Source organism: Blennius ocellaris (assembly GCF_963422515.1).
Source record: "Blennius ocellaris genome assembly, chromosome: 19".
Taxonomy (NCBI): domain Eukaryota; kingdom Metazoa; phylum Chordata; class Actinopteri; order Blenniiformes; family Blenniidae; genus Blennius; species Blennius ocellaris.
The window spans coordinates 2621247-2647658 of record NC_137668.1 but is presented as its reverse complement, the minus strand read 5'-3'; the positions used below and the strand labels follow the sequence as shown (position 1 = coordinate 2647658).

The 26412-nt window shown below is 48.7% G+C and overlaps 1 protein-coding gene across 1 annotated transcript; it reads left to right on the top strand.

The window, feature by feature from the left end:
• Positions 1 to 537: 537 nt before the first annotated feature.
• Positions 538 to 26412, top strand: alg14 (ALG14 UDP-N-acetylglucosaminyltransferase subunit; the record flags this gene model as incomplete). Its single annotated transcript, XM_080515220.1, has 4 exons — positions 538 to 682; positions 3819 to 3970; positions 21854 to 21976; positions 23558 to 26412. 4 exons carry the CDS (start codon positions 538 to 540, stop codon positions 23786 to 23788), a joined length of 651 nt encoding a protein of 216 aa, XP_080371346.1. The 3' UTR covers positions 23789 to 26412.

The window sequence follows — 26412 nt, the reverse complement described above, 5'->3', positions numbered from 1 at the left end:
CATTTCGTCTGTTTCTCATGTCTCCAGCAGGTGAAACAATAAACTTGAGTGGTTTCCAAGACTGAAGAGAAATATTGTTGGCACATGAAGGAGAAGCTTTATGACGTGCTATTATCACAATTATGGTGTCAATTTCCACAAATCCCTGTTTGCTTACAATAAATCAGGATAATCTGTGGCTAGGTTTTAAATGTATTTTGACAAGTAAGAGAGTGAAAATAATAATTTATGTGCAAAAAGTAAATTTTTTTATTTAAATGTAGTTATAATGTAGATGTTCCTGTTTTCATTATATGACCAAATACATACACAATATTACAATATTGGAGATGACAAAGGATGGAGTGACAAAGGTAGATTATTTATGACAAATCGGTCCGTCCGTCCATCCCGCCATCCCGTATTGTAGTTAGCTGTAGTTTGTCCATGAAGAGTTGCCGTAGTTCATATTATGTGTGACGTTGTCGGCTGGCGCAAGGCACAAGCCCCGCCCCGGACAGCTCTGGTAGCCCGGACAGCTCTGGTACTGACAGCGTCATGTCGCTGCTGCTCGGCGGGCTGCTGGCGATATGTTTAGTGGGTCTGCTGCTGGTTCTCCGGGTGTGGTCGGTGGTGAGGACCGGGACGAAGCGGCGGCCGGGTTCCGGGGGGGCGGTGTCTGTCCTGGTGGTAGCAGGGTCAGGTACGTAGCATCAAGCTGCACGGAGCGAACTCCTCCGATAGCCTCAAACAGCGAAGTTTAAACCCCGAGCTTTAAAATCTAATGTGAATGTATGATGTGTTTCACGATACAACGAGACTTTATGAGGGTTTGAGGTGTTTGGTAAGTTTACATCTCTCTGTAGTTTCCTTAGCCTTTATGCTAACAACATGGACTGCACCAACTCATGCTGGCAGAGGGGAGTCGGGCACCGCACACTTTAAACCTGGAGTCTCACTCAGAATTATGTTGCCTGAATTTTCGGACAATATTACCAGACTTTCTGAGGTGTTTTGTGGGGGGATGCATTGTTTTTCATTAACAATGACTAGCCTCGACGGCTAACAACACAGTCAAGCCTGTGGGACAGTACCAAGTTTGACCAGGATCGGGGGGGGGCAGGCTGTCTCGTCAAGAAATTACTGAGGAGGACGAGGAGTGTTAAGAGATCTGAACCTCAAGGTCTTCATCCACGCTGGTTTAATTTATAGTTAAAGTGCGTTCAAAATACATTTGTCTCCATGAAAGAAAGTGCCTTTAAAACTCTTTAACATGAATCAAAGATGTTTTCTTCCAGTTAGAAATGTTAATGTGAGCATCTTAAGACCTCCATCCATCTACTCGTAGTCTAATTACTTAAAGCGAATGTATCAAGAATAATCTATCAAATATAATGATGAATTGTAATACATATGTTATATATATGCTATTAATATTCATGGGAATCATTAGTGAATCCAGAAATAAACCAATTGCCAGCTTATCAGCCTCGTTGGACAAGGATTTATTTAAGTTAGTTAATATTTCTTTAAAAAATATAACAATATCTGAATAAGGGGGAAGGTGTGAGATTCCAGCAGGCAAATCAGCAAATGTCAACAGTCAATACACCACTGTGGCGGCATGGAGCGGTGGACCGGCGTGGAGTGGTAGAGGCATGGAGCGGTAGAGAGGTAGAGGCGTAAAGCAGGCGAGCAGTAGAGGCGTGGAGCGGTAGAGAAGTAGAGGCGTAGAGCAGGCGAGCAGTAGAGGCGTGGAGCAGTAGGGAGGTAGATGGGTGGAGCGGTAGAGGCATGCGGCAGTAAAGAGGTACATGCATGGAGCAGAGGAGCGGTAGAGGCATGGAGTGGTAGAGGCGAGGAGCGGCAAAGAGGTAGAGGCATGGACCGGTAGAGGCGTGGAGCGGTAGAGAGGTAGAGGCATTGAGCGGTAGAGAGGTAGAGGCATTGACCAGTGGAGCGGTAAAGGCGTGGAGCCTTAGATGCATGGAGCAGTACAGCGGTAGAGGCATGGAACGGTAGAGACATGGAGCAGTGGAGCAGGAGAGGTGTGGAGTGGTAGATGCGTGGAGCAGTATAGAGGTAGAGGCATGGAGCGGCCAATGCATGGAGCAGTAGATGGGTAAAAGCGTGGAGCGGAAGAGGCGTGTAGCAGTAGAGCAGTAGAGGCATGGAGCGGTACATGCAGGGAGCAGTAGAGCAGTAGAGGCATGGAGCGGTACATGCAGGGAGCAGTAGAGCAGTAGAGGCATGGAGCGGTACATGCAGGGAGCAGTAGAGCAGTAGAGGCATGGAGCGGTACATGCAGGGAACCGTGGAGCGGTAGAGGCGTGGAGCGGTAGAGAAATAGAGGCGTGGAGCGGTAGAGGCGTGGAGCGGTAGAGGCATGGAGCGGTACATGCAGGGAACAGTGGAGCGGTAGAGGCGTGGAGCGGTAGAGAAATAGAGGCGTGGAGCGGTAGAGGCATGGAGCGGTACATGCAGGGAGCAGTGGAGCGGTAGAGGCGTGGAGCGGTAGAGGCGTGGAGCGGTAGAGGCATGGAGCGGTACATGCAGGGAACAGTGGAGCGGTAGAGGCGTGGAGCGGTAGAGGCGTGGAGCGGTAGAGAAATAGAGGCGTGGAGCGGTAGAGGCATGGAGCGGTACATGCAGGGAGCAGTGGAGCGGTAGAGGCGTGGAGTGGTAGAGGCGTGGAGCGGTAGAGGCATGGAGCGGTCCATGCAGGGAGCAGTGGAGCGGTAGAGGCGTAGAGAGGTAGAGGAGTGGAGCGGTAGAGGCATGGAGTGGTCCATGCAGGGAGCAGTGGAGCGGTAGAGAGGTAGAGGCGTGGAGCGGTAGAGAGGTAGAGGCGTGGAGGGGTAGAGGCGTGGAGCGGTAGAGGCATGGAGCGGTACATGCAGTGAGCAGTGGAGCGGTAGAGAGGTAGAGGCGTGGAGGGGTAGAGGCGTGGAGATGGTAGAGGTGTGGAGCGGTAGAGAAGTAGAGGCGTGGAGAGGTAGAGAAGTAGAGGCGTAGAGAGGTAGAGAAGTAGAGGCGTAGAGAGGTAGAGAAGTAGAGGCGTGGAGAGGTAGAGAAGTAGAGGCGTAGAGAGGTAGAGAAGTAGAGGCGTGGAGAGGTAGAGAAGTAGAGGCGTAGAGAGGTAGAGAAGTAGAGGCGTGGAGAGGTAGAGAAGTAGAGGCGTAGAGAGGTAGAGAAGTAGAGGCGTGGAGAGGTAGAGAAGTAGAGGCGTGGAGAGGTAGAGAAGTAGAGGCGTGGAGAGGTAGAGAAGTAGAGGCGTGGAGAGGTAGAGAAGTAGAGGCGTGGAGAGGTAGAGAAGTAGAGGCGTAGAGAGGTAGAGGTGTGCTGTGGTAGATGCATGGAGCAGTGGAGCGATAGCGCAACAAAGGCATGGAGCAGCAGAGGTTAACCCCGACCAATTAGACCCCGGTACCTGGACAGGCCCGCCAAGGGGACAGGCCGCCAAGGGGACAGGCCGCCAAGGGGACAGGCCGCCAAGGGGACAGGCCCGCCAAGGGGACAGGCCGCCAAGGGGACAGGCCCGCCAAGGGGACAGGCCGCCAAGGGGACAGGCCGCCAAGGGGACAGGCCCGCCAAGGGGACAGGCCGCCAAGGGGACAGGCCGCCAAGGGGACAGGCCGCCAAGGAGACAGGCCGCCAAGGGGACAGGCCGGGCGCTGCCACTGTGCTGACCAGTTGAGTTGTGAGTGCGGGACGGAGGTGTTGCCACGGGGCAGAGGGACGCATCTTAACCCTTCAGGGTCCTGCCACATCTGGCTTTGGTGTTTGAGGTGTGTCTCTTTGTTGTGAGGACAGGATGTTTAACGGCATGTGGTTTTCAGGAGGACACACCTCTGAGATCTTGCGGCTGATGGACAGCCTGTCTGCTGTGTACGCTCCTCGCCACTACGTCATCGCCCACAGCGACGCCATGAGCAACCACAAGATCTGCTCCTTCGAACGCTCCAGACAGCAGACGCAGTCCAGCCCGGAGGTACACACACACACACACACACACACACACACACACACACACACACACACACACACACACACACACACACACACACAAGAACCAGGGGATGGACTGTAACAGTGGTTTGGTCCAGGAACCAGGAGACGGACTGTAACAGTGGTTTGGTCCAGGAACCAGGAGACGGACTGTAACAGTGATTTGGACCAGGAACCAGGAGACGGACTGTAACAGTGATTTGGACCAGGAACCAGGAGACGGACTGTAACAGTGGTTTGGTCCAGGAACCAGGAGACGGACTGTAACGGTGGTTTGGACCAGGAACCAGGAGACGGACTATAACAGTGGTCTGGTCCAGGAACCAGGAGACAGACTGTAACAGTGGTTTGGTCTAGGAACCAGGAGACGGACTGTAACAGTGGTCTGGTCCAGGAACCAGGAGACGGACTGTAACAGTGGTTTGGTCCAGGAACCAGGAGACGGACTGTAACAGTGATTTGGACCAGGAACCAGGAGACGGACTGTAACAGTGATTTGGACCAGGAACCAGGAGACGGACTGTAACAGTGATTTGGACCAGGAACCAGGAGACGGACTGTAACAGTGATTTGGACCAGGAACCAGGAGACGGACTGTAACAGTGATTTGGACCAGGAACCAGGAGACGGACTGTAACAGTGGTTTGGTCCAGGAACCAGGAGACGGACTGTAATATTGATTTGGACCAGGAACCAGGAGACGGACTGTAACAGTGGTCTGGTCCAGGAACCAGGAGACGGACTGTAACAGTGGTTTGGTCCAGGAACCAGGAGACGGACTGTAACGGTGGTTTGGTCCAGGAACCAGGAGACGGACTGTAACAGTGATTTGGACCAGGAACCAGGAGACGGACTGTAACGGTGGTCTGGTCCAGGAACCAGGAGACGGACTGTAACAGTGGTTTGGTCCAGGAACCAGGAGACGGACTGTAACGGTGGTTTGGTCCAGGAACCAGGAGACGGACTGTAACAGTGATTTGGACCAGGAACCAGGAGACGGACTGTAACAGTGGTTTGGTCCAGGAACCAGGAGACGGACTGTAACAGTGATTTGGACCAGGAACCAGGAGACGGACTGTAACAGTGGTTTGGTCCAGGAACCAGGAGACGGACTGTAACAGTGATTTGGACCAGGAACCAGGAGACGGACTGTAACAGTGGTTTGGTCCAGGAACCAGGAGACGGACTGTAACAGTGGTTTGGTCCAGGAACCAGGAGACGGACTGTAACAGTGATTTGGACCAGGAACCAGGAGACGGACTGTAACAGTGGTCTGGTCCAGGAACCAGGAGACGGACTGTAACAGTGGTCTGGTCCAGGAACCAGGAGACGGACTGTAACAGTGGTTTGGTCCAGGAACCAGGAGACGGACTGTAACAGTGATTTGGACCAGGAACCAGGAGACGGACTGTAACAGTGGTCTGGTCCAGGAACCAGGAGACGGACTGTAACAGTGGTTTGGTCCAGGAACCAGGAGACGGACTGTAACAGTGGTTTGGACCAGGAACCAGGAGACGGACTGTAACAGTGATTTGGACCAGGAACCAGGAGACGGACTGTATCAGTGGTTTGGTCCAGGAACCAGGAGACGGACTGTAACAGTGGTTTGGTCCAGGAACCAGGAGACGGACTGTAACAGTGGTTTGGTCCAGGAACCAGGAGACGGACTGTAACAGTGATTTGGACCAGGAACCAGGAGACGGACTGTAACAGTGATTTGGACCAGGAACCAGGAGACGGACTGTAACAGTGATTTGGACCAGGAACCAGGAGACGGACTGTAACAGTGGTTTGGTCCAGGAACCAGGAGACGGACTGTAACAGTGGTTTGGTCCAGGAACCAGGAGACGGACTGTAACAGTGGTTTGGTCCAGGAACCAGGAGACGGACTGTAACAGTGGTTTGGTCCAGGAACCAGGAGACGGACTGTAACAGTGGTTTGGACCAGGAACCAGGAGACGGACTGTAACAGTGGTTTGGTCCAGGAACCAGGAGACGGACTGTAACAGTGATTTGGACCAGGAACCAGGAGACGGACTGTAACAGTGGTTTGGTCCAGGAACCAGGAGACGGACTGTAACAGTGATTTGGACCAGGAACCAGGAGACGGACTGTAACAGTGGTTTGGACCGGGTCGCTCCATCTAGTCTGTCCTGAAAATCGGATTCAGACCAAAGAGAGAAAACATTGAGTCTCCTCGTCGCTCTGTTAAGCCCCGTTTCTCTCTGCTGTCAGTGTGGTCAGCTGTGCTCTGGTTGTTTTTATTTTCATTTTCTTTTCTTTGCTGCTCAACTTTAGTGTTTGTGGTGAAAGAGCGACTTGAGGCAGGGGGAGACCGGGGGGAGGGACTTTGCATCACGTTGTAGTTTTCTGTTAGCAGCATAGCGCTCGCCGTGGCGCTGATGTGCGTCCGGGACACCGGAGTCTGGAGCTTTCGTCTCCGGCGCTGACCGCGCTCCGGCAGCTCCGCTTCCCAGAGGCGGTCAGCGTTCTGTTCAGCCGCGGTCAGTGGTGCTTTATCGTGGGGACGGACCGCGGAAGCCATGAAAAGGAGCTCAGAGCTCGGAGCTCGGCGCCTCCGTGTTCCGGCGCTGAGCTGCCGGACCGCGATCAGCGCCGGAGTGGAGAACCTCCTCAGACTCCCGTGTCTGTGCCTCAGCCAACCGGGGGGAACGCTCCGGCCACTTGCCCCGCCCCCCAGCGCTCGAGTGTGGGGCACGTCGCCCCAAGCCGCCGGCAAGTGGCCGGAGCGTTCGCTCTCTCACAACAAACACGGAAGTTGCGGCTGCAGCTCTCCGCTGCAAAAAATGACTGCTGCAAAAAGTACCTTTTTTTGTTTCCCGCTGCAAAAAATAACAGTGCAAAGTGGAGAATTTAAACAACAACAGAGGATTCATAAGATCTACATCTGACGACTTTCTCTTCTGTTATAATGTCACATTTCTGCGGAGCTCATAAGCCCCGCCCACTCTGCATTGGGAACGCGACCCAAAATTTCGGTCGGGGTCTCTATTCCGTACCGCTCCGCTCCGTTCCGGCACTTGTGTGCGGTGGAAATGGGGCTTTAGTGTTTTTTCACGTCCATCTTGTTTTTGTCCGGAGCCCCGGAGTTGCCAGAGAGAAAATAATAATAATAACTAGAAAATTCCCGCGGAAATTTTATTGTGCCTGCCACCTGCCGCCCCCTGCTGCCGAGTGAGGTAGTGTGAAAAATATGTGGAAATCATGTCATTAGCTAGTGATTCTCGATCGCAGCGCCAGCACGAGGCTACACTCTAAATTTCAGCTCATTTGAACAAACTTTTTAGCATGCGATGCTAACAGCTAACACCGATTTAAGTGCGTGTAAACCATGTGGTCAGCTAGTAATTCTCGATCGCAGCGCCAGCCTGAGGCCACCCTCCAAATTTCAGCTCATTTGAACAAACTTGTTAGCATGCGATGCTAACACCTGCAATATAAGTACGTGGAAACCATGTCATTAGCTAGTGATTCTCGATCGCAGCGCCACCACGAGGCCACCCTCCAAATTTCAGGTCATTTGAACAAACTTGTTAGCAGGCGATGCTAACAGCAAACAGCGGTTCAAGTGCGTGGAAACCATGTGATCAGCTAGCAATTCTCGATCGCAGCGCTACCACGAGGCCACCCTCCAAATTTCAGCTCATTTAAACAAAGTTGTTAGCATGCGATGCTAACACCAGCGATTTAAGTACATGGAAACCATGTCATTAGCTAGTGATTCTCGATCGCAGCACCAGCACGAGTCCACCCTCCAAATTTGAGGTCATTTGAACAAACTTGTTAGCATGAGATGCTAACACCTGCGATTTGCCTGAAAAGCGCAGAAGTTACCTCCCAGGTGTGGCTGACCTGGAATCTGGAGTTTTATGACATTGTGAGATGGTAGGCCAATTAGCTTAGCGCGGTGGCTAACTAGCTAGTGCGCCGTGATCGCAGCACCCCCATGAGGCCACCGTCCAAATTTCAGCTCAATTGAACAAACTTTGTAGCATGCTAATTGGCATGCTAACAAGTGTTGATGCTGAGTCATTGCCATCAGCATTAAAATGCATTGAAAAGTATGGTGCCTAAGCTACTGTGTGTGTGTGAGCACTGTGTGGTCAGCCATCATGTTACTGGTCCAGTCAATCAGAGGAGCCGTGTGTGTTGCCAGGCAGATTTGGAGCAGCTTGTGTGATGTCATGGAGCCGGCTCCTGATTGACAAGCTGCTGCAGGTGCAGAGACTATGAGACGTTATCTGAGGGAAGAAGGTGTTTAAGCACAAACGCAGGTCCCGAACAACTGCTTATAGTTGGAGAACCGTGACACTTGGGTGAAAAATTCCTTCACCGTGGGAGTCGGGAGAAGTTGAAGGACGTGCGGTTTGGTTTTCGTGTCCTCACGAGGTTCCGTCTCCCCGTGAGGACTTGAAACAAATGGCTGAACTTTGGGGATTTGGGGAGAAAACGTCTCCGCAAAATACATGGGAGCGGGTTACAGAAAATCCTGTGCTCCCTGTCAATTAAGTCCCCTGGAGGGAGAACCGTGTCTCTCTGAGACAAAAGTGTCCCCTCGTGAGAAGCACAAGGCCTGTGGCTACATTTTGATGTATAATATGTTGAGAAAGACGAAGAAATGTGTCTGTGGTGACGAGATAAAAACTTTTTTTTTTCAGTAAAACGGCAGTTTCTCTCCCTCTAACTGACATCTCACCCTCTAGCTTTTCCACATACACACCCATACAAAACTGGAAAAAGGAGGGAAAACTTGATGACATTTGAAGGCTCACAGTTTAAAACTGGTGAAACTTTTGAAAAATCTGAGGACATATCTGAATACAGAACAAGTGCGGCAACGTTTTAAGAGTAAGTTTGAGTCTGTAGCTGAATATTTGGCGACGTGATGTGGCGTGGAAAAAGTGTGATTTTTTTTCTTGTTTTTCTTGGCTCCCATGTTAAGCGGATGTAAAAATCATCGCCGTTTTTTACGTGTTGTTCGGAAGCCGTTTGCGATATCCATAATCCAAATGGATGCACAGGATTCCCGATAATTCCCTAATTAGCGATATGCGTTTTGTCTACGTACTCCAAACGGTGTGGGACTAGTAGGCTTGCAAACTTTGTGTGGCAGAGGAAGAAAAATAAAAATAATAACTAGAAAATTCCCGCGGAAATTTTATTGTGCCTGCCACCTGCCGCCCCCTGCTGCCGAGCGAGGTAGTGTGAAAAATACGTGGAAATCATGTCATTAGCTAGTGATTCTCGATCGCAGCGGCAGCACGAGGCTACACTGTAAATTTCAGCTCATTTGAACAAACTTTTTAGCATGCGATGCTAACAGCTAACACCGATTGAAGTGCGTGGAAACCATGTGGTCAGCTAGTAATTCTCGATCGCAGCGCCACCATGAGGCCACCCTCCAAATTTCAGCTCATTTAAACAAAGTTGTTAGCATGCGATGCTAACACCTGCAATATAAGTACGTGGAAACCATGTCATTAGCTAGTGATTCTCGATCGCAGCGCCACCACGAGGCCACCCTCCAAATTTCAGGTCATTTGAACAAACTTGTTAGCATGCGATGCTAACAGCAAACAGCGGTTCAAGTGCGTGGAAACCATGTGATCAGCTAGCAATTCTCGATCGCAGCGCTACCACGAGGCCACCCTCCAAATTTCAGCTCATTTAAACAAAGTTGTTAGCATGCGATGCTAACACAAGCGATTTAAGTGCGTGGAAACCATGTCATTAGCTAGTGTTTCTCGATCGCAGCACCAGCACGAGTTCACCCTCCAAATTTGAGCTCATTTGAACAAACTTGTTAGCATGAGATGCTAACACCTGCGATTTGCCTGAAAAGCGCAGAAGTTACCTCCCAGGTGTGGCTGACCTGGAATCTGGAGTTTTATGACATTCTGAGATAGTAGGCCAATTAGCTTAGCGCGGCGGCTAACTAGCTAGTGCGCCGTGATCGCAGCACCCCCATGAGGCCACCCTCCAAATTTCAGCTCAATTGAACAAACTTTGTAGCATGCTAATTGGCATGCTAACAAGTGTTGATGCTGAGTCATTGCCATCAGCATTAAAATGCATTGAAAAGTATGATGCCTAAGCTACTGTGTGTGTGTGAGCACTGTGTGGTCAGCCATCATGTTACTGGTCCAGTCAATCAGAGGAGCTGTGTGTGTTGCCAGGCAGATTTGGAGCAGCTTGTGTGATGTCATGGAGCCGGCTCCTGATTGACAAGCTGCTGCAGGTGCAGAGACTATGACACGTTATCTGAGGGAAGAAGGGGTTTAAGTACAAACGCAGGTCCCGAATAACTGCTTATAGTTGGAGAACCGTGACACTTGGGTGAAAAATTCCTTCACCGTGGGCGTCGGGAGAAGTTGAAGGACGTGCGGTGTGGTTTTCGTGTCCTCACGAGGTTCCGTCTCCCCGTGAGGACTTGAAACAAATGGCTGAACTTTGGGGATTTGGGGAGAAAACGTCTCCGCAAAATACATGGGAGCGGGTTACAGAAAATCCTGCGCTCCCTGTCAATTAAGTCCACTGGAGGGAGAACCGTGTCTCTCTGAGACAAAAGTGTCCCCTCGTGAGAAACACAAGGCCTGTAGCTACATTTTGATGTATAATATGTTGAGAAAGACAAAGAAATGTGGCCGTGGCGACGAGATAAAAACTTTTTTTTTTCAGTAAAACGGCAGTTTCTCTCCCTCTAACTGACATCTCACCCTCTAGCTTTTCCACATACACACCCATACAAAACTGGAAAAAGGAGGGAAAAGTTGATGACATTTGAAGGCTCACAGTTTAAAACTGGTGAAAGTTTTGAAAAATCCGAGGACATATCTGAATACAGAACAAGTGCGGCAACGTTTTAAGAGTAAGTTTGAGTCTGTAGCTGAATATTTGGCGACGTGATGTGGCGTGGAAAAAGTGTGATTTTTTTTCTTGTTTTTCTTGGCTCCCATGTTAAGCGGATGTAAAAATCATCGCCGTTTTTTACGTGTTGTTCGGAAGCCGTTTGCGATATCCACAATCCAAATGGATGCACAGGATTCCCGATAATTCCCTACGTAGCGATATGCTTTTGTATACGTACTCCAAACGGTGCGGGACTAGTAGTTCGGCAAACTTGGTGTGGCAGAGGAAGAATAATAATACTAGAAAATTCCCGCGGAAATTTTATTGTGCCTGCCACCTGCCGCCCCCTGCTGCCGAGCGAGGTAGTGTGAAAAATACGTGGAAATCATGTCATTAGCTAGTGATTCTCGATCGCAGCGCCAGCACGAGCCTACACTCTAAATTTCAGCTCATTTGAACAAACTTTTTAGCATGCGATGCTAACAGCTAACACCGATTGAAGTGCGTGGAAACCATGTGGTCAGCTAGTAATTGTCGATCGCAGCGCCACCACGAGGCCACCCTCCAAATTTCAGCTCATTTGAACAAACTTGTTAGCATGCGATGCTAACACCTGCGATATAAGTACGTGGAAACCATGTCATTAGCTAGTGATTCTCGATCGCAGCGCCAGGACGAGGCCACCCTCCAAATTTCAGCTCATTTGAACAAACTTTTTAGCATGCGATGCTAACAGCTAACACCGATTGAAGTGCGTGGAAACCATGTGGTCAGCTAGTAATTCTCGATCGCAGCGCCACCACGAGGCCACCCTCCAAATTTCAGCTCATTTAAACAAAGTTGTTAGCATGCAATGCTAACACCAGCGATTTAAGTACGTGGAAACCATGTCATTAGCTAGTGATTCTGGATCGCAGCGCCAGCACGAGTCCACCCTCCAAATTTGAGCTCATTCGAACAAACTTGTTAGCATGAGATGCTAACACCTGCGATTTGCCTGAAAAGCACAGAAGTTACCTCCCAGGTGTGGCTGACCTGGAATCTGGAGTTACGTCACATTCTGAGATGGTAGGCCAATTAGCTTAGCGCGGCGGCTAACTAGCTAGTGCGCCGTGATCGCAGCACCCCCATGAGGCCACCCTCCAAATTTCAGCTCAATTGAACAAACTTTGTAGCATGCTAATTGGCATGCTAACAAGTGTTGATGCTGAGTCATTGCCATCAGCATTAAAATGCATTGAAAAGTATGGTGCCTAAGCTACTGTGTGTGTGTGAGCACTGTGTGGTCAGCCATCATGTTACTGGTCCAGTCAATCAGAGGAGCCGTGTGTGTTGCCAGGCAGATTTGGAGCAGCTTGTGTGATGTCATGGAGCCGGCTCCTGATTGACAAGCTGCTGCAGGTGCAGAGACTATGAGACGTTATCTGAGGGAAGAAGGGGTTTAAGTACAATAGCAGGTCCCGAACAACTGCTTATAGTTGGAGAACCGTGACACTTGGGTGAAAAATTCCTTCACCGTGGGCGTCGGGAGAAGTTGAAGGACGTGCGGTGTGGTTTTGGTGTCCTCACGAGGTTCCGTCTCCCCGTGAGGACTTGAAACAAATGGCTGAACTTTGGGGATTTGGGGAGAAAACGTCTCCTCAAAATGTATTGGCGCGGATGAGACAGAATCCTGCGCTCCCTATCAATTAAGTCCCCTGGAGGGAGAACCGTGTCTCTCTGAGACAAAAGTGTCCCCTCGTGAGAAGCACAAGGCCTGTGGCTACAATTTGATGTATAATATGTTGAGAAAGACGAAGAAATGTGTCTGTGGTGACGAGATAAAAACTTTTTTTTGTTTGTAAAACGGCAGTTTCTCTCACTCTGACCGAAATCTTCCCACTCTAACTTTTCACATACACACCCATACAAAACTGGAAAAAGGAGGGAAAAGTTGATGACATTCAAAGGCTGACAGTTGAAAATTGGTGAAACTTTTGAAAAATGTGAGGACATATCTGAATACAGAACAAGTGCGGCAACGTTTTAAGAGTAAGTTTGAGTCTGTAGCTGAATATTTGGCGACGTGATGTGGCGTGGAAAAAGTGTGATGTTTTTTTCTGTTTTTTCTTGGCTCCCATGTTAAGCGGATGCAAAAATCATCGCCGTTTTTTACGTGTTGTTCGGAAGCCGTTTGCGATATCCACAATCCAAATGGATGCACAGGATTCCCGATAACTCCCTAATTAGCGATATGCGTTTTGTCTACGTACTCCAAACGGTGTGGGACTAGTAGGCTTGCAAACTTTGTGCGGCAGAGGAAGAATAATAATAATAATAATAATAATAATAATAAAAAAAAACGGCGCTTTCCCAGGATTGTAATAATTGTGCGACGCCTCTTACAGAGGCAGGCACAATTAATTAAAAAAAAACGGCGCCTTCCCAGGATTGTAATAATTGTGCGACGCCTCTTACAGAGGCAGGCACAATTAATAACTAGAAAATTCCCGCGGAAATTTTATTGTGCCTGCCACCTGCCGCCCCCTGCTGCCGAGCGAGGCCGCGGTAGTGTGAAAAATACGTGGAAATCATGTCATTAGCTAGTGATTCTCGATCGCAGCGGCAGCACGAGGCTACACTGTAAATTTCAGCTCATTTCAACAAACTTTTTAGCATGCGATGCTAACAGCTAACACCGATTGAAGTGCGTGGAAACCATGTGGTCAGCTAGTAATTCTCGATCGCAGCGCCACCACGAGGCCACCCTCCAAATTTCAGCTCATTTGAACAAACTTGTTAGCATGTGATGCTAACACTTGCGATTTAAGTACGTGGAAACCATGTCATTAGCTAGTGATTCTCGATCGCAGCGCCACCACGAGGCCACCCTCCAAATTTCAGGTCATTTGAACAAACTTGTTAGCATGCGATGCTAACAGCAAACAGCGATTTAAGTGCGTGGAAACCATGTGGTCAGCTAGTAATCCTCGATCGCAGCGCCACCACGAGGCCACCCTCCAAATTTCAGCTCATTTAAACAAAGTTGTTAGCATGCGATGCTAACACAAGCGATTTAAGTACGTGGAAACCATGTCATTAGCTAGTGTTTCTCGATCGCAGCGCCAGCACGAGTCCACCCTCCAAATTTGAGCTCATTGGAACAAACTTGTTAGCATGAGATGCTAACACCTGCGATTTGCCTGAAAAGCGCAGAAGTTACCTCCCAGGTGTGGCTGACCTGGAATCTGGAGTTTTATGACATTCTGAGATGGTAGGCCAATTAGCTTAGCGCGGCGGCTAACTAGCTAGTGCGCCGTGATCGCAGCACCCCCATGAGGCCACCGTCCAAATTTCAGCTCAATTGAACAAACTTTGTAGCATGCTAATTGGCATGCTAACAAGTGTTGATGCTGAGTCATTGCCATCAGCATTAAAATGCATTGAAAAGTATGGTGCCTAAGCTACTGTGTGTGTGTGAGCACTGTGTGGTCAGCCATCATGTTACTGGTCCAGTCAATCAGAGGAGCCGTGTGTGTTGCCAGGCAGATTTGGAGCAGCTTGTGTGATGTCATGGAGCCGGCTCCTGATTGACAAGCTGCTGCAGGTGCAGAGACTATGAGACGTTATCTGAGGGAAGAAGGGGTTTAAGTACAAACGCAGGTCCCGAACAACTGCTTATAGTTGGAGAACCGTGACACTTGGGTGAAAAATTCCTTCACCGTGGGCGTCGGGAGAAGTTGAAGGACGTGCGGTGTGGTTTTGGTGTCGTCACGAGGTTCCCTCTCCCCGTGAGGACTTGAAACAAATGGCTGAACTTTGGGGATTTGGGGAGAAAATGACTCGTCAAAATGTATTGACGCGGATGAGACAGAATCCTGCGCTCCCTATCAATTAAGTCCCCTGGAGGGAGAACCGTGTCTCTCTGAGACAAAAGTGTCCCCTCGTGAGAAGCACAAGGCCTGTGGCTACAATTTGATGTATAATATGTTGAGAAAGACGAAGAAATGTGTCTGTGGTGACGAGATAAAAACTTTTTTTTGTTTGTAAAACGGCAGTTTCTCTCACTCTGACCGAAATCTTCCCACTCTAACTTTTCACATACACACCCATACAAAACTGGAAAAAGGAGGGAAAACTTGATGACATTCAAAGGCTGACAGTTGAAAATTGGTGAAACTTTTGAAAAATCTGAGGACATATCTGAATACAGAACAAGTGCGGCAACGTTTTAAGAGTAAGTTTGAGTCTGTAGCTGAATATTTGGCGACGTGATGTGGCGTGGAAAAAGTGTGATGTTTTTTTCTGTTTTTTCTTGGCTCCCATGTTAAGCGGATGTAAAAATCATCGCCGTTTTTTACGTGTTGTTCGGAAGCCGTTTGCGATATCCATAATCCAAATGGATGCACAGGATTCCCGATAATTCCCTAATTAGCGATATGCGTTTTGTCTACGTACTCCAAACGGTGTGGGACTAGTAGGCTTGCAAACTTTGTGCGGCAGAGGAAGAAAAATAAAAATAATAATAATAACTAGAAAATTCCCGCGGAAATTTTATTGTGCCTGCCACCTGCCGCCCCCTGCTGCCGAGCGAGGTAGTGTGAAAAATACGTGGAAATCATGTCATTAGCTAGTGATTCTCGATCGCAGCGGCAGCACGAGGCTACACTCTAAATTTCAGCTCATTTGAAAAAACTTTTTAGCATGCGATGCTAACAGCTAACACCGATTTAAGTGCGTGGAAACCATGTGGTCAGCTAGTAATTCTCGATCGCAGCGCCACCATGAGGCCACCCTCCAAATTTCAGGTCATTTGAACAAACTTGTTAGCATGTGATGCTAACAGCAAACAGCGATTTAAGTGCGTGGAAACCATGTGGTCAGCTAGTAATTCTCGATCGCAGCGCCACCACGAGGCCACCCTCCAAATTTCAGCTCATTTGAACAAAGTTGTTAGCATGCGATGCTAACACCAGCGATTTAAGTACGTGGAAACCATGTCATTAGCTAGTGATTCTCGATCGCAGCGCCAGCACGAGTCCACCCTCCAAATTTGAGCTCATTTGAACAAACTTGTTAGCATGAGATGCTAACACCTGCGATTTGCCTGAAAAGCGCAGAAGTTACCTCCCAGGTGTGGCTGACCTGGAATCTGGAGTTTTATGACATTCTGAGATGGTAGGCCAATTAGCTTAGCGCGGCGGCTAACTAGCTAGTGCGCCGTGATCACAGCACCCCCATGAGGCCACCCTCCAAATTTCAGCTCAATTGAACAAACTTTGTAGCATGCTAATTGGCATGCTAACAAGTGTTGATGCTGAGTCATTGCCATCAGCATTAAAATGCATTGAAAAGTATGGTGCCTAAGCTACTGTGTGTGTGTGAGCACTGTGTGGTCAGCCATCATGTTACTGGTCCAGTCAATCAGAGGAGCCGTGTGTGTTGCCAGGCAGATTTGGAGCAGCTTGTGTGATGTCATGGAGCCGGCTCCTGATTGACAAGCTGCTGCAGGTGCAGAGACTATGAGACGTTATCTGAGGGAAGAAGGGGTTTAAGTACAAACGCAGGTCCCGAACAACTGCTTATAGTTGGAGAACCGTGACACTTGGGTGAAAAATTCCTTCACCGTGGGCGTCGGGAGAAGTTGAAGGACGTGCGGTGTGGTTTTCGTGTCCTCACGAGGTTCCGTCTCCCCGTGAGGACTTGAAACAAATGGCTGAACTTTGGGGATTTGGGGAGAAAATGACTCGTCAAAATGTATTGGCGCGGATGAGGCAGAATCCTGCGCTCCCTATCAATTAAGTCCCCTGGAGGGAGAACCGTGTCTCTCTGAGACAAAAGTGTCCCCTCGTGAGAAGCACAAGGCCTGTGGCTACAATTTGATGTATAATATGTTGAGAAAGACAAAGAAATGTGGCCGTGGCGACGAGATAAAAACTTTTTTTTTTCAGTAAAACGGCAGTTTCTCTCCCTCTAACTGACATCTCACCCTCTAGCTTTTCCACATACACACCCATACAAAACTGGAAAAAGGAGGGAAAAGTTGATGACATTTAAAGGCTCACAGTTTAAAACTGGTGAAACTTTTGAAAAATCTGAGGACATATCTGAATACAGAACAAGTGCGGCAACGTTTTAAGAGTAAGTTTGAGTCTGTAGCTGAATATTTGGCGACGTGATGTGGCGTGGAAAAAGTGTGATTTTTTTTCTTGTTTTTCTTGGCTCCCATGTTAAGCGGATGTAAAAATCATCGCCGTTTTTTACGTGTTGTTCGGAAGCCGTTTGCGATATCCATAATCCAAATGGATGCACAGGATTCCCGATAATTCCCTAATTAGCGATATGCGTTTTGTCTACGTACTCCAAACGGTGTGGGACTAGTAGGCTTGCAAACTTTGTGTGGCAGAGGAAGAAAAATAAAAATAATAACTAGAAAATTCCCGCGGAAATTTTATTGTGCCTGCCACCTGCCGCCCCCTGCTGCCGAGCGAGGTAGTGTGAAAAATACGTGGAAATCATGTCATTAGCTAGTGATTCTCGATCGCAGCGGCAGCACGAGGCTACACTGTAAATTTCAGCTCATTTGAACAAACTTTTTAGCATGCGATGCTAACAGCTAACACCGATTGAAGTGCGTGGAAACCATGTGGTCAGCTAGTAATTCTCGATCGCAGCGCCACCATGAGGCCACCCTCCAAATTTCAGCTCATTTAAACAAAGTTGTTAGCATGCGATGCTAACACCTGCAATATAAGTACGTGGAAACCATGTCATTAGCTAGTGATTCTCGATCGCAGCGCCACCACGAGGCCACCCTCCAAATTTCAGGTCATTTGAACAAACTTGTTAGCATGCGATGCTAACAGCAAACAGCGGTTCAAGTGCGTGGAAACCATGTGATCAGCTAGCAATTCTCGATCGCAGCGCTACCACGAGGCCACCCTCCAAATTTCAGCTCATTTAAACAAAGTTGTTAGCATGCGATGCTAACACAAGCGATTTAAGTGCGTGGAAACCATGTCATTAGCTAGTGTTTCTCGATCGCAGCACCAGCACGAGTTCACCCTCCAAATTTGAGCTCATTTGAACAAACTTGTTAGCATGAGATGCTAACACCTGCGATTTGCCTGAAAAGCGCAGAAGTTACCTCCCAGGTGTGGCTGACCTGGAATCTGGAGTTTTATGACATTCTGAGATAGTAGGCCAATTAGCTTAGCGCGGCGGCTAACTAGCTAGTGCGCCGTGATCGCAGCACCCCCATGAGGCCACCCTCCAAATTTCAGCTCAATTGAACAAACTTTGTAGCATGCTAATTGGCATGCTAACAAGTGTTGATGCTGAGTCATTGCCATCAGCATTAAAATGCATTGAAAAGTATGATGCCTAAGCTACTGTGTGTGTGTGAGCACTGTGTGGTCAGCCATCATGTTACTGGTCCAGTCAATCAGAGGAGCTGTGTGTGTTGCCAGGCAGATTTGGAGCAGCTTGTGTGATGTCATGGAGCCGGCTCCTGATTGACAAGCTGCTGCAGGTGCAGAGACTATGACACGTTATCTGAGGGAAGAAGGGGTTTAAGTACAAACGCAGGTCCCGAATAACTGCTTATAGTTGGAGAACCGTGACACTTGGGTGAAAAATTCCTTCACCGTGGGCGTCGGGAGAAGTTGAAGGACGTGCGGTGTGGTTTTCGTGTCCTCACGAGGTTCCGTCTCCCCGTGAGGACTTGAAACAAATGGCTGAACTTTGGGGATTTGGGGAGAAAACGTCTCCGCAAAATACATGGGAGCGGGTTACAGAAAATCCTGCGCTCCCTGTCAATTAAGTCCACTGGAGGGAGAACCGTGTCTCTCTGAGACAAAAGTGTCCCCTCGTGAGAAACACAAGGCCTGTAGCTACATTTTGATGTATAATATGTTGAGAAAGACAAAGAAATGTGGCCGTGGCGACGAGATAAAAACTTTTTTTTTTCTGTAAAACGGCAGTTTCTCTCCCTCTAACTGACATCTCACCCTCTAGCTTTTCCACATACACACCCATACAAAACTGGAAAAAGGAGGGAAAAGTTGATGACATTTGAAGGCTCACAGTTTAAAACTGGTGAAACTTTTGAAAAATCTGAGGACATATCTGAATGCAGAACAAGTGCGGCAACGTTTTAAGAGTAAGTTTGAGTCTGTAGCTGAAAATTTGGCGACGTGATGTGGCGTGGAAAAAGTGTGATTTTTTTTCTTGTTTTTCTTGGCTCCCATGTTAAGCGGATGTAAAAATCATCGCCGTTTTTTACGTGTTGTTCGGAAGCCGTTTGCGATATCCACAATCCAAATGGATGCACAGGATTCCCGATAATTCCCTACGTAGCGATATGCTTTTGTATACGTACTCCAAACGGTGCGGGACTAGTAGTTCGGCAAACTTGGTGTGGCAGAGGAAGAATAATAATATTAAAAAAAAACGGCGCCTTCCCAGGATTGTAATAATTGTGCGACGCCTCTTACAGAGGCAGGCACAATTAATAATAAAAAAAAACGGCGCTTTCCCAGGATTGTAATAATTGTGCGACGCCTCTTACAGAGGCAGGCACAATTAATAATAAAAAAAAACGGCGCTTTCCCAGGATTGTAATAATTGTGCGACGCCTCTTACAGAGGCAGGCACAATTAATAATAAAAAAAAACGGCGCTTTCCCAGGATTGTAATAATTGTGCGACGCCTCTTACAGAGGCAGGCACAATTAATAATAATAATAATAAAAAAAAACGGCGCTTTCCCAGGATTGTAATAATTGTGCGACGCCTCTTACAGAGGCAGGCACAATTAATAAGGTAAATGATCTTGCGGCTTATCTTTCTACATGTGGGCATTACATAGGGAATTTCTGCTCCTTTCACTTTGTTTCTGGACGTGTTTGAAGCAAATACTTCAACATCAGGAGGAATGGAGGTGTAGAATGATAGAACACAGCCGTTTCTATGGCAACCTACGTAAACACACACTGATTAAAGTTCTCTTTCACATGAAGACATTAAAAGGCTCATTTTATGGTTAAAAAAAAATCCAGCTTTCATTTAAGGTAGTATGTAGTTTGTTTTTTAGTTGCTGATGAACTAAAAGTCTGGCTTCATTATAAAGTTCCGTGGGTAGAAAATATAAATAGAGCGTCTGGTAGCGGAGCAACGCAGCCTCACAGCAGCTGCATTGCTTCAGCCTGCGGTCATAGTGCCAAACAAGACATGGAAGTGAAGTAAGTTACAATGATGTAATGATGAAAAGCGTAAAAACAATGGAAAACTACTTCTAAATTCTATATCTCACGCAGCTGACAGCGCAGCGGAGGAGCTCTGCACCTCAAGAGCCACGGCGCCGCGATCAAGGATTCAATTATCTTGTTCCCTCCTATTATTAACTTCAGGGAGCGGCTGATTACATTGCTTTATTTTTATTTTTTCTCGATAACCAATCTGGGGCTCCGTGTTCATTGTAGTTTTCAGAAAGCCGGTGTGCGTCTCTTCTGCCTTGTAAGTCGTGTTAACTCCAGAGATAACTCTGCCTCCACTTGATGACGCGTCTGGCCCCGGCCTGGTTCCTCGCTGGCCCAGGAGAGGAGGGGAGCCAGCGTAGCCCCAGGTTTACCCTAACCCATGAAGGATCAATCAACATGAATGATCAATCAAACAATTAGGTGTAATTAATAGAGATGCTCGAACTGGTCCTGGTGACAGCTCTCCGATATGAGAGCAGGCGCAACCTCGCAGTTTGAGATTCTTTAATAATGATGACATCGACTAAAGTAAGACTGTAGATGATGTTCTAACAAAATATCAAGAGGAGAGATAGATCATACAACCGCAGCAACCTCATCACCAGCAACATCTGGACCAGCAGTGAGCTCGATGTTGCTCAGTAGTTTAACTGTTCAGTGAATCAGCAGGAGTTTACCCTGAGCCGTGCTACATGGTATGTGCCACAAGCTATATACTATGCACTACATGCTACATAGTTTTGGGGCTCACACACCAGCAATGCTACATGCTAAAGAGATACAGGCTGACATAACAGCAATGTGACATGCTAAAGGGTATCAGGCTAATATAGCAGCAATGCTACATGGTAAAGAATATCAGGCTAATATACCAGCAATGCTAAAGAGCATCAGGATAACATACCAGCAATGTGACATGCTAAAGGGTATCAGGCTAATATAGCAGCAATGCTACATGTAAAGAATATCAGGCTAATATACCAGCAATGCTACATGCTAAAGAGTTTCAGGCTAACATACCATAAATGCTAAATGCTAAAGAGCATCAGGATGACATACCAGCAATGCGACATGCTAAAGGGTATCAGGCTAATATAGCAGCAATGCTACATGGTAAAGGGTATCAGGCTAATATAGCAGCAATGCTACATGCTAAAGAGTTTCAGGCTAACATACCATAAATGCTACATGCTAAAGAGCATCAGGATAACATACCAGCAATGTGACATGCTAAAGGGTATCAGGCTAATATACTAGCAGTGCTACATGGTAAAGAGTTTCAGATTAACACACCAGCAATGCTACATGCTAAACATGATAAAGTAACTGATCCTCTCCTTCCCTGCAGCTCTGTCTACAGTAGCATAGCGCAGAGAAATGCTATGTTACTGTAGACTGTGAGGCCGGTGGAGGTGACGTAGTGTCGACACAGGCTGGTGGAGGTGATGGAGAGTATGATTTCAGTACTCGGTATCAGTAAATACTTTGACGTTAGTACTGGTACTCCTACTGGGCCTGTAGCGCAGTATGGTACCTCCCTGGTGGAGGAGTTGTTGGGTTTGTGGCTCGACTGTCAGGAGGAGGACATTTCAAGCAGAGTTGACCAGCAGGTGGCAGCAATGCTCCTTCATTCACGAAACACATGAGATAGAAGTCCAACAGGACTGCCCACTGTGGCCCCTCAGCTGAGGTCAGGGGTCAACTACTGACCTCCTGCTGTGACGAGAAGAGAAGTGACTGACTGTGTTACCTCCTCAGGTCAACATCCACAGGATCCCTCGCAGTAGGGAGGTGCTGCAGTCCTGGACCTCCTCCATCTTCAGCACCATCAATGCCCTCAGCTTCTCCCTGCCGCTGGTCTTCAGCCTGAGGCCAGATGTGGTGAGACAGACAGACAGACAGACAGACAGACACACACAGACACACACACTGTGAGTGTTGTCTGTGGGAGAATAAACTCATTCAGTGCTCCTTCTATGAAGACGACTCTCAAACTAACAGAGATCATTTGTTAATTTATAAAAAAAAATCCCTGTGCAGCAACTGGAGCTGCTGGTGATGGAGCAGCCTGGGTGTCTCTTCAGCGCTGTAGCCAGGCTGACGAAGCACCTCGCTCCAACCTCACTTCCTGTTCCATCTACAGTAGAATTTAAAATCCTCCTGAACTCGCAGCTCCATCGTCTGTTAACGACTGTTAGTCCAGCTAATCCAGAACACTTGGTTCTCAGCGCTGCCCCCTGGAGGTTCCTAGGTTTACTACAGAACACTTGGTTCTCAGCGCTGCCCCCTGGAGGTTCCTAGGTTTACTACAGAAAACTTGGTTCTCAGCGCTGCCCCCTGGAGGTTCCTAGGTTTACTACAGAACACTTGGTTCTCAGCGCTGCCCTCTGGAGGCTCCTAGGTTTACTACAGAACACTTGGTTCTCAGCGCTGCCCTCTGGAGGCTCCTAGGTTTACTACAGAACACTTGGTTCTCAGCGCTGCCCCCTGGAGGTTCCTAGGTTTACTACAGAACACTTGGTTCTCAGCGCTGCCCTCTGGAGGCTCCTAGGTTTACTACAGAACACTTGGTTCTCAGCGCTGCCCCCTGGAGGTTCCTAGGTTTACTACAGAACACTTGGTTCTCAGCGCTGCCCCCTGGAGGTTCGTAGGTTTACTACAGAACACTTGGTTCTCAGCGCTGCCCTCTGGAGGTTCCTAGGTTTACTACAGAACACTTGGTTCTCAGCACTGCCCCCTGGAGGTTCCTAGGTTTACTACAGAACACTTGGTTCTCAGCGCTGCCCCCTGGAGGTTCCTAGGTTTACTACAGAACACTTGGTTCTCAGCGCTGCCCCCTGGAGGTTCCTAGGTTTACTACAGAACTCTTGGTTCTCAGCGCTGCCCCCTGGAGGTTCCTAGGTTTACTACAGAACACTTGGTTCTCAGCGCTGCCCTCTGGAGGCTCCTAGGTTTACTACAGAACACTTGGTTCTCAGCGCTGCCCCCTGGAGGTTCCTAGGTTTACTACAGAACACTTGGTTCTCAGCGCTGCCCCCTGGAGGTTCCTAGGTTTACTACAGAACACTTGGTTCTCAGCGCTGCCCCCTGGAGGTTCCTAGGTTTACTACAGAACACTTGGTTCTCAGCGCTGCCCCCTGGAGGTTCCTTGGTTTACTACAGAACACTTGGTTCTCAGCGCTGCCCCCTGGAGGTTTCTAGGTTTACTACAGAACACTTGGTTCTCAGCGCTGCCCCCTGGAGGTTCCTAAGTTTACTACAGAACACTTGGTTCTCAGCGCTGCCCCCTGGAGGTTCCTAGGTTTACTACAGAACACTTGGTTCTCAGCGCTGCCCTCTGGAGGCTCCTAGGTTTACTACAGAACACTTGGTTCTCAGCGCTGCCCTCTGGAGGTTCCTAGGTTTACTACAGAACACTGTATTCAGACTGAACTTGTCTCTGTAATCCCCCCATCTCTCCAGGTTCTATGTAATGGTCCAGGGACCTGTGTTCCAGTGTGTATGGCTGGCCTGCTGCTCGGCATTGTGGGATTGAAGAAAGTAGTGATTGTCTATGTGGAAAGTGTTTGCCGGGTGCAGACGCTGTCTCTCACGGGTAAGATCCTCTACCTCGTCTCGGACTACTTCCTGGTGCAGTGGCCGTCTCTGAGGGACCGATACCCCGGTTCTGTCTACTTGGGCCGGCTCGTCTGAAGACCCTGGTCTACCTGCTCTACCTGGACTAGGTCTACCTGCTCTACCTGGACCAGGTCTACCTGCTCTACCTGGACCAGGTCTACCTGCTCTGCCTGGACTAGGTCTACCTGCTCTACCTGGACCAGGTCTACCTGCTCTGCCTGGACCAGGTCTATCTGCTCTGCCTGGACCAGGTCTACCTGCTCTGCCTGGACCAAGTGATGAACTCTGGTTGAGCAGCTGGAAACTCAAACAAATGTGTTGAATCAAAGTGACTGGTTAAAACCAAGATATGAAGTGTTTAATGGCAATATCAATAAAACATGAATATCAATCAATAAATATAGATATCAATGATAAACTAGAAATTTCCCATAGGAAATGTTATTGTGCCTGCCACCTCTGGCCGAACACTGCCCCCGGGTTCCTGTAGGGTACTATGGGATTGGTCCTGTAACCCCGAGCCTAGGGTGGGGTAAATAGTGCATGGGTGCAGTTAATTAGCGAGTTGTCCTTGATTCGAGCGCCCCCATTAGGTCACCCTCCAAACTTCAGCTCAATTGAACAAACTTGTTGGCATGCTATGCTAACACCTGCGATCTACCTGAAAATCACAGAGGATACTTCCCAAGTGTCGCTGACCTGGAATCTGGTGTTATCTGACATGCTAAGCAATCTGGCTTAGCAGGGCCCGGCTAATTAAGCAGTGTGTCCGCCGCACAAAAAGTGCAGAAACGGAATAGAGCCTTACAGAGCAGTATGGCAAAGTGTAACCGGAGCCAAATCCATTGCAGAAAGTAGGTTTAAAAGTGGGTGGGGCCTGGAGCTATGTGATGTTACAACAGTCGTCTCAGCCAGGCGGCAGATCAGGATCTTATGATCCTCTGTTGTTGTTTACATCCCCCACTTTGCACTAGTTTTATTAACTTTTATTTTTTGCAGCCACAGAGCTGCAGCTGCAACTTCCGTGTTGGTCCAGAGAGAGCCAACGCTCCAGCAACTTGCCCCGCACCTGAGCGCCCCGGCTGGCCGTGCCGGTGAGCTGCACCGGGACACGGATTGCCCTTAGGTTTATGCTCAAACCCCGGAGCAGCCGCTCTGGCAGCTCTGTGCTGGAACACGGAGGCTGGCGAGAGCGTCTCCTTGCATCGCGTCCGCAGCCCGTCCCCACACCACGCCTTCTGTCCAACCACCGCTTTCTGTTCAATCGCGACGCAGCGGCGCTGACCGTGGTTGAACAGAACACTGACCGCCGCTGCATCGCGTTTGAACAGAAAGCTCAGACACGATGCAAAGTCCCGAGCACCGGTCTCCCGGTGAGAAAAACAAACAAAAAACAACCAGTTGCAAAGCTGAATATGTTAACAACAGAGGATTCATCCAGCCAACATATTAAAATGTTAAGGGCGTGTAGTAAATCACTGGCCAATCAGCAGACGGCTCCTCAAACTCAGACCCGTTCCATGGTCCTGGTACCCCGACGGAGAGGTAGTGGAAAAACGACCACCTTTGGAACGGTTGTTTCCGGAAAATCACATTCTTGCAGTGGAAACCCGAACCATAACGGACTATACCTGTCCATTCCCGCACCTGCCCCCACCCCCTTCAGCCACCCTCCCACGGTTGGGTAGTAACGGAATACATGTAACAGCGTTGCGTAATTAGGATACAAAAAAGTAACCGTAATCTGTTACAGTACATAAAATGTGTAATCTCATTACAGGTATATTGGATAAAAAGTGGGATTACTGAGCAGGATTACAGTAGAAAATCAGATAAACGAGAACTGCAGTGTCACATGATCTGTCCACTGGCATTGCGACACTTCCTGACTCTTTCAGGCTGGCCGACACCGACACGTTGCCATGGATACTGCAGCCTGCTGCTCTCATCACTATGTTTTAAAGTGGGAGGAGCCTCTTTAACCCCGTTTCCACCGCACAAAAAGTGTGGGGCTAGACCGGTTTAGTCCATTCCGGTTCGCGTTTCCACTGCAGGAAACCGCTCCAAAGGTGGACGCTTTTCCGCTCCCCTTCCGTCGGGGTACCAGGACCATGGAACAGGTCTGAGTCCTTCATTAACCCCTCATGCATGTGCGCCTGCGTGTATCCAGCCACCGCGTGTGTTAACTGATCAAGCGATGCTCTCCACGTAGCCACATTTAGCATCCGAACCGTTCACTTGTGCCTATGTAAAACATCCGTATCGCCACCGGAGTTTGACTGCATGTCTCAACATCTAGTTAAACTCCGGCGTTACGGTAATGATTCGGCCCCAGTGAGACCGGTTAACCCTAACCCTAACCCCAGTTGCCTGGTCGCCGAGCAACCGCCTTGTGCCCGGAAAGAGCAAGTCTCGTGGCTGCGTGGGTCATCGCAATCTTTCCTTACACCCACCTGCTGGTCGCAATGAGTCATTGCACTCTCCCTCCGCACTGCGCCACGTGCCCCTAGTGGTCGTCATGGTCACCGCCATGAACCAGCCGCCTGCCTCCCTCTGGCGTCTGTTTGAGATCATTACACCCACTCACACTGACCCTCCAAGGTCTGCCGCCATCTGGTGGACTCTCGTCGTCATTACACACACACACACACACACACACACCCTCTTTCTTTGTACATAGTGTTTGCTGTTTAGTAGAT